Raw genomic sequence first — 15561 nt, 5'->3', positions numbered from 1 at the left:
AGCAGCCTCATGTGAAGAGCTCAAAAGCAGAATATATTAAACTGAGACCTGGACACATTATGTCAGGGCACCAGTGCAGTCCTGGGGATGAGATACTATCTCTCAAACCACATAAAAAGTTCTAAAAGAGTCTAAAGGCCTGGTCTGGAGAACAGAGCCTTCTTAGATACAGCATTCCATATGTGCTGGTCTTGCTCAGCTGTTCTTTTCCGTTTTCATAGAAGTAACATATTTTCTAACTTTATCTTAAGCTCTGTGGATTAAAATACCATGGAAAAAATCCAAAGATACAAATCCAAGTGTAATTGCTGTGACAGGCTTGTTACTACAGCCCCACATGGAGCTGGAATTTGGTCTGAGGCAAACAGGCATATGACTGGTGAGTTGCTTTCCATACTCTCCAGATACCTCACAGACCCAACAACTCTAGTTTGTATGCTCTCTGCATACAAGGAAATGACAGATTTATTCTTACTTGATGGCATGATACATGTCTTCCAGTATGTCCTGTTCAAAGTCTTTGCCTCCATTCACACCTTTCAGGTTCTTCCGAAACTCCTGAAAAAAGTTACACCAATGTCAATTCCTAGTATCTCCAATTTAAAACTCTTTGGCTAGGATCAGTACTCCACTTGTTTTTCATGGGGCCAGAACGAGATTTTCCTACATTCTTCAACATGCAGCCTCAAAATTCAAAGACTAAATGCTATTCTTAGAGGGAGTAGTGTCCAGCAACTCCTGTCTATGCTCACAAGGAAAGAATAGAGACACAACATAACATATGCTTAGCTAATGCTGGACATCAGAATGACAGGCCTGCATCAGAATGACAGGATTGACACTCACAAGACTTGAACTCTCTAGAAGCCCACAGCAGTACAACAATCTTACTATGTCTTAGTATACAGTTTGCTCACACAAACAAAAACCTATTGATAAACACAGTAAGTTGTCCACTAAGCTCATATTTCTTCAGGTTGCCCCTTGTCCACAACTCCCCACTCAAACTATACTCAACTTTGGTGCTGCACTCCAGCTTACTGTGTACCTGAGTGAAGAATGCCAAGCAAAAAAAAGAGAATACCATTAAGATAAAAAGACTCACTACACTGTTACCAAAACCAGAGAAGACAGATGCCTAACAGTGGTAGCACCCACCTCCAGAGTCATTGGGACGTTCTGCTTGCGGACATTGTGGTTGTGCTGGTCAGTGTTCAGCATAATAACTGCATAGGCCAGGGCAAAGCAGGCATCACTATTAGCAAATGGGGACCCGTTTGATTTCTGAAAGGCAAATATATGCACAAATTAGTCCTACAGGAGCAGTGATACCAGTGACCAAGACAGCCATTTTCCTAACAGTACTGAATCATCTCTGGGACAAACAAAAATCCCAGACTCTGGTTCCAGCTTCCAAAAAGCACCCCAGAAATCTATTTGCCACTGCCACCTCCTACAAAATAGCTGCTGCTTGCAGGGCACAGTAAGCTTATATAGGCAGTTTGATCTGACATGTCCATCATGGCAAGCAGATGGTCATGAAAGAATACAGCTTTGAGCTTGCTGCCCACCAAGTACACACCCTCCAATGTTCTGTGAAGGCTTCTAACAGTCTCTGGATTACAGGAGCCTCTCCTGGTAATCTAAAGGCCTCTAGATAAAGTCGTAAAGCTTCATCCAGTCTTAAACCTTGGAAGCTGAAAGTCCTGCAAAAAGAATAAAATACAATGAGAAGCTGAAACAGGATGGGAAAGGTAAGATAAACTTACTGATTACAGTCTTATTTGTTCAAACAGTAAACAGAAGAGAGTGAGGAGAGAAGAAAAGAAATATACCATGAATGGGCAAAAAAACAATAAAAGAGTCAACAATCCAACAATCCTAATCCTGATTATGTATGTAATTATCTGTCCAGTCTTCACAGAGACTGCCCTGATGAAAGGAGCTTGAATATCATACTATTATATGTATCTAAGGTGTTACCACATGCAAGAATTATGGCATGGCAGTACACAGAACCAAGTGATATAAATCCAATGCCTCCAGGAACTACTGTCCTATTGCTTTTTTTAAATTATTCTTAACTTTCACCCCTTCCTGACTAAAGAGATACAGAAAGATACTCACCCAACAAAGCTTTCCAGTAAGTCTATGTTCTTGCGGTCACTCACAAATTCCCCAATCATTTTTTTGTCAAGGCGAGGATTTTCCCGTAGCCACCTGGCCACTTCATTGTTGTTGATGGGGGTGGCAAGAAGGTTTTTCTCCTGCAGAAACTGTATCCCTTTCTTTGGCTTTTGGTTGAACTGCTCTGTGCCGGTTATCAGGAGCTGAAGGAAACATTCTGATAATTACAGCTTGAAGTGCATTTCTTACTTTAGATTGTTTTTAGCATTTGAACCAAAAACAAAATAGAAGAAAGATCAGTTTCAGCATCATCAAATTCACTGTACTGTGTAATCCAGGAAAAAGGCTAACCAAGAACAGAAAACCTGCATTCATCACAAGGATTCACTATCAAATAATTCTGGACAAAGCAAGCATGAGCTGCCATCTTTGAAAAGCTTTAACGTTTACCCAAGCAATAAGCTCTGCTATTCCAAATGCCTCACCTGCTCTAGCATGTAAACAGAGCAGATGAAGGTCTCTGATGAACCCTGGACACATGGCAAGATCAACCCTACCCAGCTGCAAAGCAGCACTGCTCTATTGCCCTCTCCTGCCCACTTTGGCTCCAGGCTCTCGTAACTCTACCTCGCCACCAGGAGACATACAGCAAGAATCCTTGGCACTTATTCAGCAGGTGCAACGACAAAGTGCTGCAAAAGCTTAAACTAAGAACCAGAAAACATTCTGCGAGTGAGACACCGTCCCAAGGACATCTGGTATTCCAGCCTGACAAAGTTACCTCTAGGGTGGGAAGAGCAGGTGGTTTTGACTTTGAAGGGAAGTCAACTACTCTGCCCTGCTAGGAAGCTAGGCTATACCACAGTCACAGTGTAATAAAACAACTGACTAAGAAAGGGTTAACTGAATGTTCTTGGTGGTGTTCAGAAAAACCAAAAGCACAAACAATGGTATGAACTTTACTAAGGAACCAGAATAAATGTCAGTTCCCTGTTAGCTCCTATCACGATCAAACCGCTAGCAATGACCTAGTGAACTAAATTCGTGACCATCATGATTACTAGCTCCCCTGGCTTTCTCAGTACCACAGAAGCCACTAGCCCTCTGCTTTCTGCTTCCCCTGCCTGTGTGAACATCCTCAGAATTGCAGTGAAATACAGATCCTGAAATAGCATGGAGTGTACAAGGACCCGGTGAGGACATAACAAAAGAATAACCATGTGCTGCCCTGGTCTAACAGGCCTGAAGGGACTGTATGACACTGGCAGCATTTCTGTTTAGCTGTAAATCCTGTAATACAAGTCCTAGGGTATTCTGTGGACTGGCTAAGTCCATAGACTTCTTTAAAACCACTTGAAAGGAGACCAGACTGCTGGCAGTTTGCACTGCATTTATCATCATGTCACTCCTGTGCTTCTGAGCTCCTGGTCATTGCCTTTGGAAAAATCAAAGAAAACTTTCTGTTTGATGCATAATTTGTTTTCTGCTTTTATTTAGTTTTTTTCCTCCTTTCAGCTGTGGTAGTGTTTAGTACTTTAGAGGTTAAAGGAAGTAGAAGGTGCTGGTGCCATGTCAGCGTCAGCGTTACTAAAGCTCAGTGTTTGGTGTGCCCTGTTTCCATGCTCAGGATGAAACCATTAGCAGATTTAAGGTCAGAAAACAATTTTCCCTAGGCAAACTCAGAGATTTATGAACATCTTGCTTCCCTCTACTCTTGATTTCTTCTAACTTTTCCAGCACGGTAAAGCCAGAGTATTACCAAAGGTTTTCATTTAGGGCAGTGGAAGCACCATGCAAGCTCCCTTCTCAACAGTGGACTTCCACAGAGTCCATCAGCAAAGCTGCTATGAAAGCAAGATTTAACACAAAGCAAAGGATTACAAATGAAACCGTAGCTAAACCAACATTAATTTCTTAGAAATTAATTAATGCCAAAACTCCGTGGTTCATTTGAACACTGTGCTGACAATCATTTCCCCCCATGGTTGTGGCTCAGGAAGGCAGTTACCATTATCCCACTGCAGCACCGTGTTGTAGGTAAAGAAACAATTTCCCAAGTACTGCAGCAAACTTCCTAGACAGAAACCAACGCTTTAAATTACACACAGGTCCAGAGACTGCCAGAGCATAGGTTGGGCAGTAGAAAGAGATCTGTTGCATTTTCTTCAGTATTTTTGTTTAAGTAAGTTTAAACAAATACAACCACCAATTCCTTATAATAATGTGAAATAAAACCACCTTTGCTGGAGAGAGAAGCGAGAAGTCCTTCAGTCAGATACAAGTAAAAAACCTTTCTTTTTACCACCAATAAATCCTTCAAAGACATTAATTTCTTTTCCACTATATCATCTGGCTCCTTACCCCACAACTACTATGGTCAGTCATGTTTCATCCAGAATATGTGTCATTTTCATATTGAAATTTAGCAATCACTCACATCTGAGATAACCTTCCTCATGTATATGTTGTGCAAAGAGAACAAAGTCTGTACAAAGAACATATGTGAATGGAAAAAGACCCAACAAACCCAGAACAGAAACCCCCAAACAATCCCATGTAACCCATAGGAACTTTAGATGAAGCAGGACAGTACCTGATGTTTGACACAACACAGCAGATAAATACAAAGCCATTTAGTATGGAGCACCTTTGTCAACACTAGACCTAGACTGGACCCACTCAGGGAATGGTAAAGTTGTACAAAGTTTAGACTATAACTTGGATTAAGGAGGTTCAAGGAAATGGACATCTGAAAACAATGAATGGCTTTGCCACAATCATGACAATCTTTTTGGTCCTTCTTATGACAAAGCAAACACAGGAACAAGCAAATTAGAATAGCAGACAAGTTAATTTCTACCACAGGCCTCTTGGTACACTCCCCATTTACAGCTTTGATAAAGACTAGTGAACCTGTCCTTTTTGATGAAAGTATCTGATTGTCATCGTATAACACAAACTAGATCCAGAAACTTTCCCACCCAGAAATCAGATGGACTTAGCTTACAAACTGTGCCACAAAATTTCCCCAACACCTCTTGCAACCTTTCGCACAACTAAACCATAACAGGTAATAATCACTGCTGTCTCTGCAGTGCAGTGGGATTTTCAGTGACTAACTCTGTAATTCTGATCAGCAGAGACCAGAACTCAAAACTTCTGAGATATGAACAGTCATGCAAAGCCCACAGGGGAGGGAAAATAAAGAGAACATTCAAAGATCCACTTGCAGTACATTTCAAATCATACCTTCTTTTTGTTCTTAATCTGCATAAGTTCCTGAGGGCTTGGAAGGATGCAAGAAAATCGAGTAGGCTTCCTGGGGATACTCTTCTCAGCTAGAAAGACAAAGTGTCATTACAGTCAAACCTACCCCCAGAGTAGCACTCAGGCATGAGATGTCCCACAATAGCTTTCAGTTATGGAGTTCTGCTGCAATGTGCTGTCCTGCAAATGGCACTCACACTCCTATTTAATTACTAAATTCCTCCCACCCACATTTTTTCAACACAATTACATAGCAGCTTCTTGTCCCAGACAATTTCACACATCCCCAGGATTTAATTTTCTGGCTATTTTGACTACCTACACTACCGATTCCCTGGAAAGCCCCTAAATGCCTTCAAAACACTAAGCACTGGTATGAATTTCACACACTTCTGCCCCAGAGTGACCCACCAGATCTAACCCCTCCCATAAGAAATGCCAGTTAGTAGGCATATACAGTCCACATTAAAGAAACAAACATTCACCATATACTTTCTTCTGATTTTGAACACAACACCTACAGTGGTCTACAGCATAGCAGAACTGGTCAGCAAATGTCAGGACCATTCTTAGCATATACACAGTCAGGGTACTGTGTCAGGGTACTGCAGAGACTATTACCTGCCTCACTTCCTCCTTCCAGTTCCGTGCAGCTCTCCTTCATCTGGTCAGCCATAAGGCATCCACTCGTGGGAGGACAGGCCCCAGCTGTCTCTGAGACTGCACTGGAAGATCTTCTCTCACTGAATACTCTCTCAATACCTGTAGAAGTTAAAAAAAAACCAACAAATGAACAAGCAAACAAACAAAAATAACAAAAATCTCCAAACCCAAATGAAAAACCCACAGAGAAATAAACCCATAAGCCAAGAAAAAAAAGCTAGCAACAGAGAAATAAGGAACTGATCACTCGAAACTGAGTATGTGCTTATTCAAAGGAGTTCCTGCCAGTAACTGTGACTTTGCAGTATCCTTAGAGTTTTGCCTACACGAATTCCAAGGCATAGTCTCATTCTGTTGTGATTGCCAGTCTTGACGTGGCCTTTATATAAAGCTCACATGAGCGGTGTATTTTAATATCTGTAAATTTTACAAATAGCAAGGTGTATATATATATACCTTGTGTAGTTATAAAACATGCAACAGGAAGACTGAAAACATGTATTTAAGCAGTTTACTATGTCAGCAACCAAAATGAGATCTCCAAGTTTAGCACAGGACTAAGCTTAATATTAAAATATCAGAAAAAGGGGTCTTACTATTGCTTGTTTCTTTAGTACTGTTGATGGTTTCTGGGCTGGGTTTGACAACTTCCTTCTCTTGTTGATGAATGTTACTCAGCACTTTGGCCTGGCAATGTGCTTCAGTGCTATCTATCACTGTCAGCAATGCTTCCAGAGACAGCAGATGAACAGTATACAGCTGTCCAGAAACTGGGAAGGCATTCTGGGAAATAACATGTCAGTATTAGTCAACTTTTGTGCCTCTCTCACCATAACAGGGAAAGAAAGTCTCCCCCCACAGCTTGGCAAAGCCCAAAGAATAGAACAGAACACCCTAAGCTTTTCACCCTAAGCTTTCTAGCACGTAGTTAATAGTTTATTTGCTCTGACATTATTAAAGCACCATGGCTATTCTTTTCTCTTCTGCCTCCAAATGTTAAATGGCCTTGTTCATCCCTACAGCCTACTCACCCTGGATCTTTTGACCACTCCCATTCTTAAGTCCTGCATCTGTGCTCACCCTTGCCCTGTGGCTGCCCCTCCCTTCCCCAGCCACGGTTCAGCACCTTGGAGAGCAGCTTGGTGAGCTCCTCGAAGAGGTTGGCGCAGTAGTAGTCACAGTCATAGTTAATATACAGCTCGGTCACGAAGCTGGGAATCCTCCACAGCTGAACGATGGCTTCCAAAGCCATCTCCTTCATTTCATAGGGCATCTTTGGGTTTTCCACAGTGATTATTTCCATCAGCTTCTTGATATACATCTGGCAAAAACACAGGGCAGCCCAGTTTAAGGAAAGGAAAAAGAAAGCAGGGCAGTGAATAGCTTTGAGGACTACAGAAAGAGATTTAAGCTTCATCTTCCCACATAACATTCCACCTTTAATGATGGCTCATTCCAAAGGAGGTTGTAAAAAGGTTTCAAATAGTGCACCTGGATTTCCTGTTCTAAAAAAAACCAGTATGAAGGCAGGCAGCATAGTACACCAGTCTCAAAGATATTGAATTATCCAACAAGAAATGGCCTATACAGCCTATCCATAATACACTGAACCATTTATACAAAGGTCAGCTGACACTTAGACAGTATCTTATTGCCTAGCTATATGCATTCAACTGAAGGCCAATAAACTATTACTGGGCACCCAATGATATTCAAAAAACTCACCTCCAGCTGGAATTTCAGATGCTCTCTCATGCTCTCAAAGAGAAGAAAGCACACCCTGAGGGAAGCTGCATACAGATTGAGCCTTTCAACACTCAGTAGCTGAAGAAGAAACAAAAAACCCTTTAAAAATTACAAAGGCAAGTCATCACGTGCTGTAAGTAGCAGTACTGTGGCACTGCAGGTATCACCTGCAATCGACCAGAGATCCACACATTGCCTCCCATAGCAATAGTATTTCAAAAAACAATCCCTTGTTCAATCTCCTGGTCTCACTTTTTGCTAGTGAGGATGAACATGCTTAATTCTCTTCTGCATGTGGTAATACTTCTCCTACTACAACTTTGTTCTTTTGCCAAGTCCACAGAGCCTGTTAGTGGTAAAGGAACATGGGAGAGAACCTGCCTCCGAGATGGCCCCTGTGCAGTTAACAACCCGGTACTACAAAAGTTCGACCTACAATTAAACTGGTAACTTGCATCCATAATTACCTCAAAACCAATTATATCAAAACACTGTGTTATCCCACAGTAACAGTTCATTCAAATTGCCTTCATCCTTCCAGGCCCTGGTCTGCAGAAAATAGTACATGACAATCTCTCTGGCTTTGCAGCAGCACTATTCAGTGCAATTCAGAACTCTCATTGCAGTGCAGCAGAGAGCTTGTCTGAAGACTGAGACCTGCCAAACCTCATAATGCTAAATTCCAACAAACTACTTGATGCAAATTAGTATCTGACTCCCCAGTGCCATATGCCAAGTTTGCATGAGCCAGACTCACTTGAAATAGATGCCGGCACAACTCCTCCTTCACAAGTCCCAAGAGGGACTGGCAGTTTGCAATGGGTGCTGACTCCAGGGCAACAGTTAGCAGCTGCAGCCCCATGTGGATCATCACCTCAGAGTTGTGGCGGTCGTGAGGGTTGGTGAGGGAGATAAGAAAGCGGAACAGTTCTCTAATACATGGTAACCCATATGGGACCAGAGCTGCTCCTAAAGGAAAAGCAGAGATTAGCAGTCTTAACTTTGGGTTTGCTTTTTGCAGGTGCCTAGCAAGTGTTAAAAACTGAATTGTTACAGACCTGCTAAGGAATAGGAGCTTATCCCCCTCTTAGCATAAAGTGAAACAGAATAGTGGAAAGGAGACAGGACTTTAGCAGCACTGTCCACCTCTTACCTTCTTTCTGGGAAGACTGAGTAAAACGTACTCCCCGGGGATTTACATAGTCCATGTCATGAACTGAGGCAGAGTCAGAATGTTCTGCTACAGATGTGCACTCCTCTAGGACCTCAGGGATAGACTCAACAGAAGCTGATTGGATTTTCTCCTCCCTCAGACTTTCGTTCTTCATTGAGAACAGTCATTTGAGAAAGAAACAAAACGAGAGTTAACAAGCACTAGACAAGTTAAAAAAAAAAAAAAGGTTAAATGTTTACAGTTAATTTGGAACTATTACAACAACATAGGTCACTAACGGAAGAGGATCAGACAAACAAAATTTAAGAGAAAAGAAAGCCTCTAGATAATCTGCAACCCTCTCTACCCTTTCACTTACATCTAGCTCTTATATGTTTTACATAACTCTACGTTATGAGATTAAGGATTTGACTTTAAAAATACTCCTATAACCTATCAGTTCTTACTGCCCCTGAGGTTAGAATTTGGCTTTTTTGTTTTAATTTCAGCACAGTACTTCTGTTTATGCCTTCCTAGCATTTTTACCATTCAAAGTACCCGCAGCTCTAATCCATCTTCTCAACAGTATTACTGTTGTGGGGGGAAGTGATTATGCTGGGAGTTGAAACTTTTCTTGAGAAGTTATAACCACATACCTGGAGTTCGGGCTGATTTTGATTTTCAGTGACTTTGGCCTCATTTGAAGGCATTCCTGCATTAAGTCCCAAAGAAGCAACTTGATCCAAGTCTGTCAGGTCTTCCTTGGAAGTTGTCTGTGAAGACAACTCCAAACCACTGTCTGTAACGGGGCTGACTGCAGATGAAACGTTTTCTGAGCTTCCAGAGGAGCTGGGAGAAGGAGCATCTATGAAAGCTACTCCACTTCCTGATGAGAAACAGAAGCAAAAAGATCACTATTACTCTTTCCGTCAACCACAAATTCATATATTAAATACAGCAACAAAGAATTACTTTCATACTACTTCCCACTACAAAAGGTCTCAGTTATGCATTAATGTATATGACACAGATAAACTAAGATCTCTTTTGCTCGGTATTAATGAATTAAACAGATGAACAGGTGAGATACAAGCAGTTCTCCAAATTAAAACACAATAGTTGGACTTTAACACTCAGCAAATAAGGAAAGTCACATAGTTAGCTAAAGGGTGCAGAGGATTTACATAACTAAGAAGGAATCCGAAACTACTCCAGTACTTTCCTTCAAAGTGAGAGTTTTAACTTAAATCTACGGCACAAGCTATTTCTTTAATTCTCCCTAAACAAAGGAAATTGCAATAGCATTCAAATGGGTCTGAAATGGAGCAGTGAAAAATTTTTACTATTTCTAAATATGAGACAGTGCTCCAAGAATCTAAGTTTTCCTTTTGAAGAAACTCACATATTTGAAGCTCTCACTGTTCTGAGGAGAATTTAAAAAAATATTTAAACCACAAATATTTAAAAAAGAGAAGATATAGTGCAGAGCACAGTAATAAAGGTACAAACCAGAGTTATGAATTTAAGCATGAAATGTGTACAGTTTTGCACAGTGGTGTTTTATCACTGATTTGATTTTTGGAAATGCCTTGAATAAGTAGCAGATTGTTACTTGATTTTTAAGAAATGTATGACCAGTTTTGCAATCTTTTCTTCTTCACGTGCTAAGCCAGGATTCTGGCACCTAACACTACAAGGTTAGAGTTAATGACACGTTTTGTAAAACAACTCAACTTACCCTCTGAAATGTTACAGGAGTTAAAATGCTCTTTGACAGATTTTAATACCTATTTGAAAATTTAAATACAATGATGATTTATGTAGAGATAAGTTCTCATCTGCATGGATGTTCTGAGTTATAGGCAATTTGATCATATTTATTATTTCCTTAGTTTTCACTAATCATGCAGTAGTGTAAAACATACTTTGGATCTTTCACACTACATAGTTTCCTGTGATGGAGTAAGTGTCAGAACTAGGTCTTTTACATAGCTATTGTTTCTATTTTCCTGTCTGCTTTCTTTCACTGGTAATGTTTATGTCTGACCATCAAACTGTAGAGTGCATAAGAGACAGAGTACTTTGCAGCCAGAGGGACTCATTTATCCAGAGGAGAGTTTACAAAGTTATAACTATTTAGTCTATTCCTACACAACAATAAGATATGGAAGCCCCCAACATTACATCCTTAAGCTCACAGCACTAGTCACATATGGTAACACTTCTGCATGCTGAATCAAAGCACGTGAATAAGGATTCAGGCATATACCCATTAGTTTTCTGCACACAATCCCCTTTCAGGTACTTTTGCTGTTCCCTCTGTTTTTTCCCTATATAACTCTTCAAGCCTCCTTACCATATCAAGGCCTCTATTCTTCCCATAACAGTCATAAGCACAACCCCTATTTCCCTGTCCCTTAATGAGTGTAGCCTTTATTCAAATTACAGGGACTGTGTGTGTGCACTTTCACTCTTCACATCTGTAGTGAGAGGTATGTTCATTCTCTCATCTTTGACACCTAAGATTCTGCACATCCCTTAGTTCTACCTATATATCTTCTGCAGTCACACTTTGCTCTTCCCTCTTTACCACCACACTCACACCCTTTGGTAAACACCTCGGGAACACGGGAAGGAACATGCCACTTAAGTTAGCAATCTCCTATTAAAGGAAACCTCCTCAGCTCCATTTCCCTTACAGAATCACAGAATCCATTAGGCTGGAAAAGAACTCAGAGATCATCAAGTCTGACTGAACAAAACCATGTCAACTAGACCATGGCACTAAGTGCCACATCCAGTTTTTCCATAAACACCTCCAGGGACGGTGACTCCACCACCTGCCTGGGCAGTCCATTCCGATGTTTAATCACCCTTTCTGTGAAGAAATTGTTCCTCATATCCAGCCTAAACTTGCCCTGGAGCGGTTTAACACTATGTTCTCCTGTCCTGTTGCTAGTTGTCCTAAGGTCTCCTGTTGTCAGCATTCCTGTTCTCAATCTCTTCCACATATCCAGTGCATCCTCCAACTCCTCTCACCACATGGCTGTCCATAACCTCAGCCCCCTCTGCAGGTGCCCATTCCCTTTTGTACAAACTACCCTCATGAGGTATGCTGAAGGCAGATAAATGCTGTCAAGTTATCCACAGGACCATGCCTTCCCCCAGCAATACGCATTTCCTGAAAACGCTTTCTCCTGGACCTGAAAAGCTATGATATGCTTTATTGCTACGGTCACTGAGAACTAATAGAAAAAAACTAATGCAAAACAACATGTTAAGAGAAATGAAATAAAAACAGATTCAAAAAAAGCTCTAGGACTGATGCTGTCTTGTCTCTTGAAACAGATTTCAACTTACCTGTGCTATTACTAGCATTGCCTGCTGACTGTTCTGTCGCAGGAGAGACCTTAGTTACATGTCGAGGAGGCCTTGGTGATCTCTTCTGCTTTTTCCATTTTGATGACTCACTCATTCCTCCAGCTCTCATTTTCAACTGAAAACCAATAATCATTAAGAATATCAGTATTGCAAAACCACATAACATAATGGATTACCCAAGCCAACCCACAAAGGCTATCTCAAAATCCTCAAAGTCAGGCAATAGCACTTAAGTATATCACACAAATTAATCAGCACCTCAAAATCATGCAAACCAGCCCCTGACTCCCCACATATTAGCCAACAGCCCATGCCTGAATCAAGAGATAATTTACTGCAGTTACTCTGCTATAATATATATTTAACAGTTCAATTATGACAGCACTTCCATTTCCCTATCAGTATCTCCCAGCTTTGAATTAGGATAAAGAATTCTCTTGGAACTACAGGCACATCACAAATCACTTTACTTTTGCCAAAGCTTCCAGACTTCCAAAGGGCGTCAATTAACGTATCTAAGTTAGGTCTGACACTCAACTAAAATTTCACTATATCTATATATCAAGTTGAGAATGAAGCCCAAGCGCCCAGTCCCACGCTGCAGTCTGCAGCTCTGTCACTGATCTCTTGCCTCATTCACTCTTCATCTTTGTAGCAATGCCACATTCACTTTCCTCCGGGTATCCTTCACTGCTAACAAGTATTTCTCTAACACTTCACTGGCTGCTGGTGCATGTCACATTGCAAATACCACCCTAGTGATTTAGAAACAAACCTTATTCTGCTTTCACCTGCCTTCTGTCATTATTCTTCTTCAGATCTAAATCTAATCTAACTCTTGGCATCCTTCTTGACCAGGATCCTACTTCTAGTTCACATACAGATCTTTGATTGGACAAACAATGACACAGCAGGAGCAGTGCAGACTGTGTGGAACTTGCTGCAGAGTGCTGTTATTTCAGGCTTGCAGAAGCTCCAGAAGTTCCTAAAACACTATGGTATTTATTTACATGGCTAAAGGTAACGGCAAGCCTGAAAACAGGTTCCTTATAAAGTAAGTTCCTCCAAGTGCAGGATAGCACCTACTCCTGTGTTTGGTAGTTGCATTCAGCTTTTCTGATGCTGTCAGACTTCTTCAGTTTGGGTGCAAGTTTAAGCACTGATTAGGTACCTTGTACGTTTCCATACCAGTCCCTATTTGGTATTCTACTTTGTAAATTTATCACAGTTAAGTTTTATTTTAGGCTATAATATTCCTTATTTCTTATATTCCTAGAATCAGATTTCAATTATAGAGAAGACAGTTATATTCCTTAGTATCTTCCTTTTCCTGCAACTTGCCTCCTTTCAGCTACTACTTCTCTTAAATGCCAATAAACCTTCTAGGATCCACTACTGGTTTTCCTTCACTTTCCATTTTCCAGGTAGAATTCTAACTTGCTTTATGGGGCCTTGGCCTGTAATTCTTCTCATTTAAACAAAGCTTGTGAAAATGTTATGTCCCAGTGCAGTAAACCCTTTGTGTAACTTTTCTTTGCACCAAACTGTATTTGTTTGATGACTAATCCCCACATTTTAGCTATGCTACAGTTTCCTTGAGCGTGTTAATTAACAGGTTCAGAATTACTTTGCTGCTTGTTATTTCTTCCAAATTTTGCAGCAACAATCTTCTTCTAAATCACTTCTTCTGACAAACACTCATGTGACAAGCACATAGCTAAAAATAAAATTTGGTAGATTTCAAAATGTTTTACAATGCTTNAATCTAAAGGCCTCTAGATAAAGTCGTAAAGCTTCATCCAGCCTTAAACCTTGGAAGCTGAAAGTCCTGCAAAGAGAGTAAAATACAATGAGAAGCTGAAACAGGATGGGAAAGGTAAGATAAACTTACTGATTACAGTCTTATTTGTTCAGACAGTAAACAGAAGAGAGTGAGGAGAGAAGAAAAGAAATATACCATGAATGGGCAAAAAACAATGAAAGAATCAACAATCCAACAATCCTAATCCTGATTATGTATGTAATTATCTGTCCAGTCTTCACAGAGACTGCCCTGATGAAAGGAGTTTGAATATCATACTATTATATGTATCTAAGGTGTTACCACATGCAAGAATTATGGCATGGCAGTACACAGAACCAAGTGATATAAATCCAATGCCTCCAGGAACTACTGTCCTATTGCTTTTTTTAAATTATTCTTAACTTTCACCCCTTCCTGACTAAAGAGATACAGAAAGATACTCACCCAACAAAGCTTTCCAGTAAGTCTATGTTCTTGCGGTCACTCACAAATTCCCCAATCATTTTTTTGTCAAGGCGAGGATTTTCCCGTAGCCACCTGGCCACTTCATTGTTGTTGATGGGGGTGGCAAGAAGGTTTTTCTCCTGCAGAAACTGTATCCCTTTCTTTGGCTTTTGGTTGAACTGCTCTGTGCCGGTTATCAGGAGCTGAAGGAAACATTCTGATAATTACAGCTTGAAGTGCATTTCTTACTTTAGATTGTTTTTAGCATTTGAACCAAAAACAAAATAGAAGAAAGATCAGTTTCAGCATGATCAAATTCACTGTACTGTGTAATCCAGGAAAAAGGCTAACCAAGAACAGAAAACCTGCATTCATCACAAGGATTCACTATCAAATAATTCTGGACAAAGCAAGCATGAGCTGCCATCTTTGAAAAGCTTTAACGTTTACCCAAGCAATAAGCTCTGCTCTTCCAAATGCCTCACCTGCTCTAGTATGTAAACAGAGCAGATGAAGGTCTCTGATGAACCCTGAACACATGGCAAGATCAACCCTACCCAGCTGCAAAGCAGCACTGCTCTATTGCCCTCTCCTGCCCACTTTGGCTCCAGGCTCTCATAACTCTACCTCGCCACCAGGAGACATACAGCAAGAATCCTTGGCACTTATTCAGCAGGTGCAACGACGAAGTGCTGCAAAAGCTTAAACTAAGAACCAGAAAACATTCTGCGAGTGAGACACCGTCCCAAGGACATCTGGTATTCCAGCCTGACAAAGTTACCTCTAGGGTGGGAAGAGCAGGTGGTTTTGACTTTGAAGGGAAGTCAACTACTCTGCCCTGCTAGGAAGCTAGGCTATACCACAGTCACAGTGTAATAAAACAACTGACTAAGAAAGGGTTAACTGAATGTTCTTGGTGGTGTTCAGAAAAACCAAAAGCACAAACAATGGTATGAACTTTACTAAGGAACCAGAA

The 15561-nt window shown here is 40.8% G+C and overlaps 1 protein-coding gene across 3 annotated transcripts in view; it reads right to left on the bottom strand.

The window, feature by feature from the left end:
• Positions 1 to 15561, bottom strand: part of GBF1 (golgi brefeldin A resistant guanine nucleotide exchange factor 1) — a 116397-nt gene that overhangs the window by 17733 nt on the left and 83103 nt on the right. The window contains exons 1-13 of one of the 3 annotated variants that reach the window (XM_029958476.1): positions 12317 to 12593; positions 9613 to 9842; positions 8957 to 9125; positions 8561 to 8772; positions 7783 to 7881; positions 7184 to 7378; positions 6654 to 6840; positions 6016 to 6156; positions 5377 to 5465; positions 2128 to 2330; positions 1583 to 1706; positions 1159 to 1284; positions 476 to 558 (exon numbers count right to left, since the gene is read on the bottom strand). In XM_029958476.1, coding sequence (XP_029814336.1) covers positions 476 to 558; positions 1159 to 1284; positions 1583 to 1706; positions 2128 to 2330; positions 5377 to 5465; positions 6016 to 6156; positions 6654 to 6840; positions 7184 to 7378; positions 7783 to 7881; positions 8561 to 8772; positions 8957 to 9125; positions 9613 to 9842; positions 12317 to 12503 — 2045 coding nt within the window. In that variant the 5' untranslated portion in view covers positions 12504 to 12593. Of the gene's footprint in view, positions 1 to 475; positions 559 to 1158; positions 1285 to 1582; positions 1707 to 2127; positions 2331 to 5376; positions 5466 to 6015; positions 6157 to 6653; positions 6841 to 7183; positions 7379 to 7782; positions 7882 to 8560; positions 8773 to 8956; positions 9126 to 9612; positions 9843 to 10163; positions 10179 to 12316; positions 12594 to 15561 lie in introns of those variants that run through there. The other 2 variants (XM_029958477.1, XM_029958478.1) reach the window with 2 other exon arrangements.

Source organism: Manacus vitellinus, unplaced genomic scaffold (genome assembly GCF_001715985.3).
Source record: "Manacus vitellinus isolate BGI_N305 unplaced genomic scaffold, ASM171598v3 scaffold_15_pilon, whole genome shotgun sequence".
NCBI classification, from domain to species: Eukaryota; Metazoa; Chordata; class Aves; order Passeriformes; family Pipridae; genus Manacus; species Manacus vitellinus.
The sequence above is the reverse complement of the archived record's forward strand: the minus strand, read 5'-3'. Positions and strand labels throughout refer to the sequence as shown.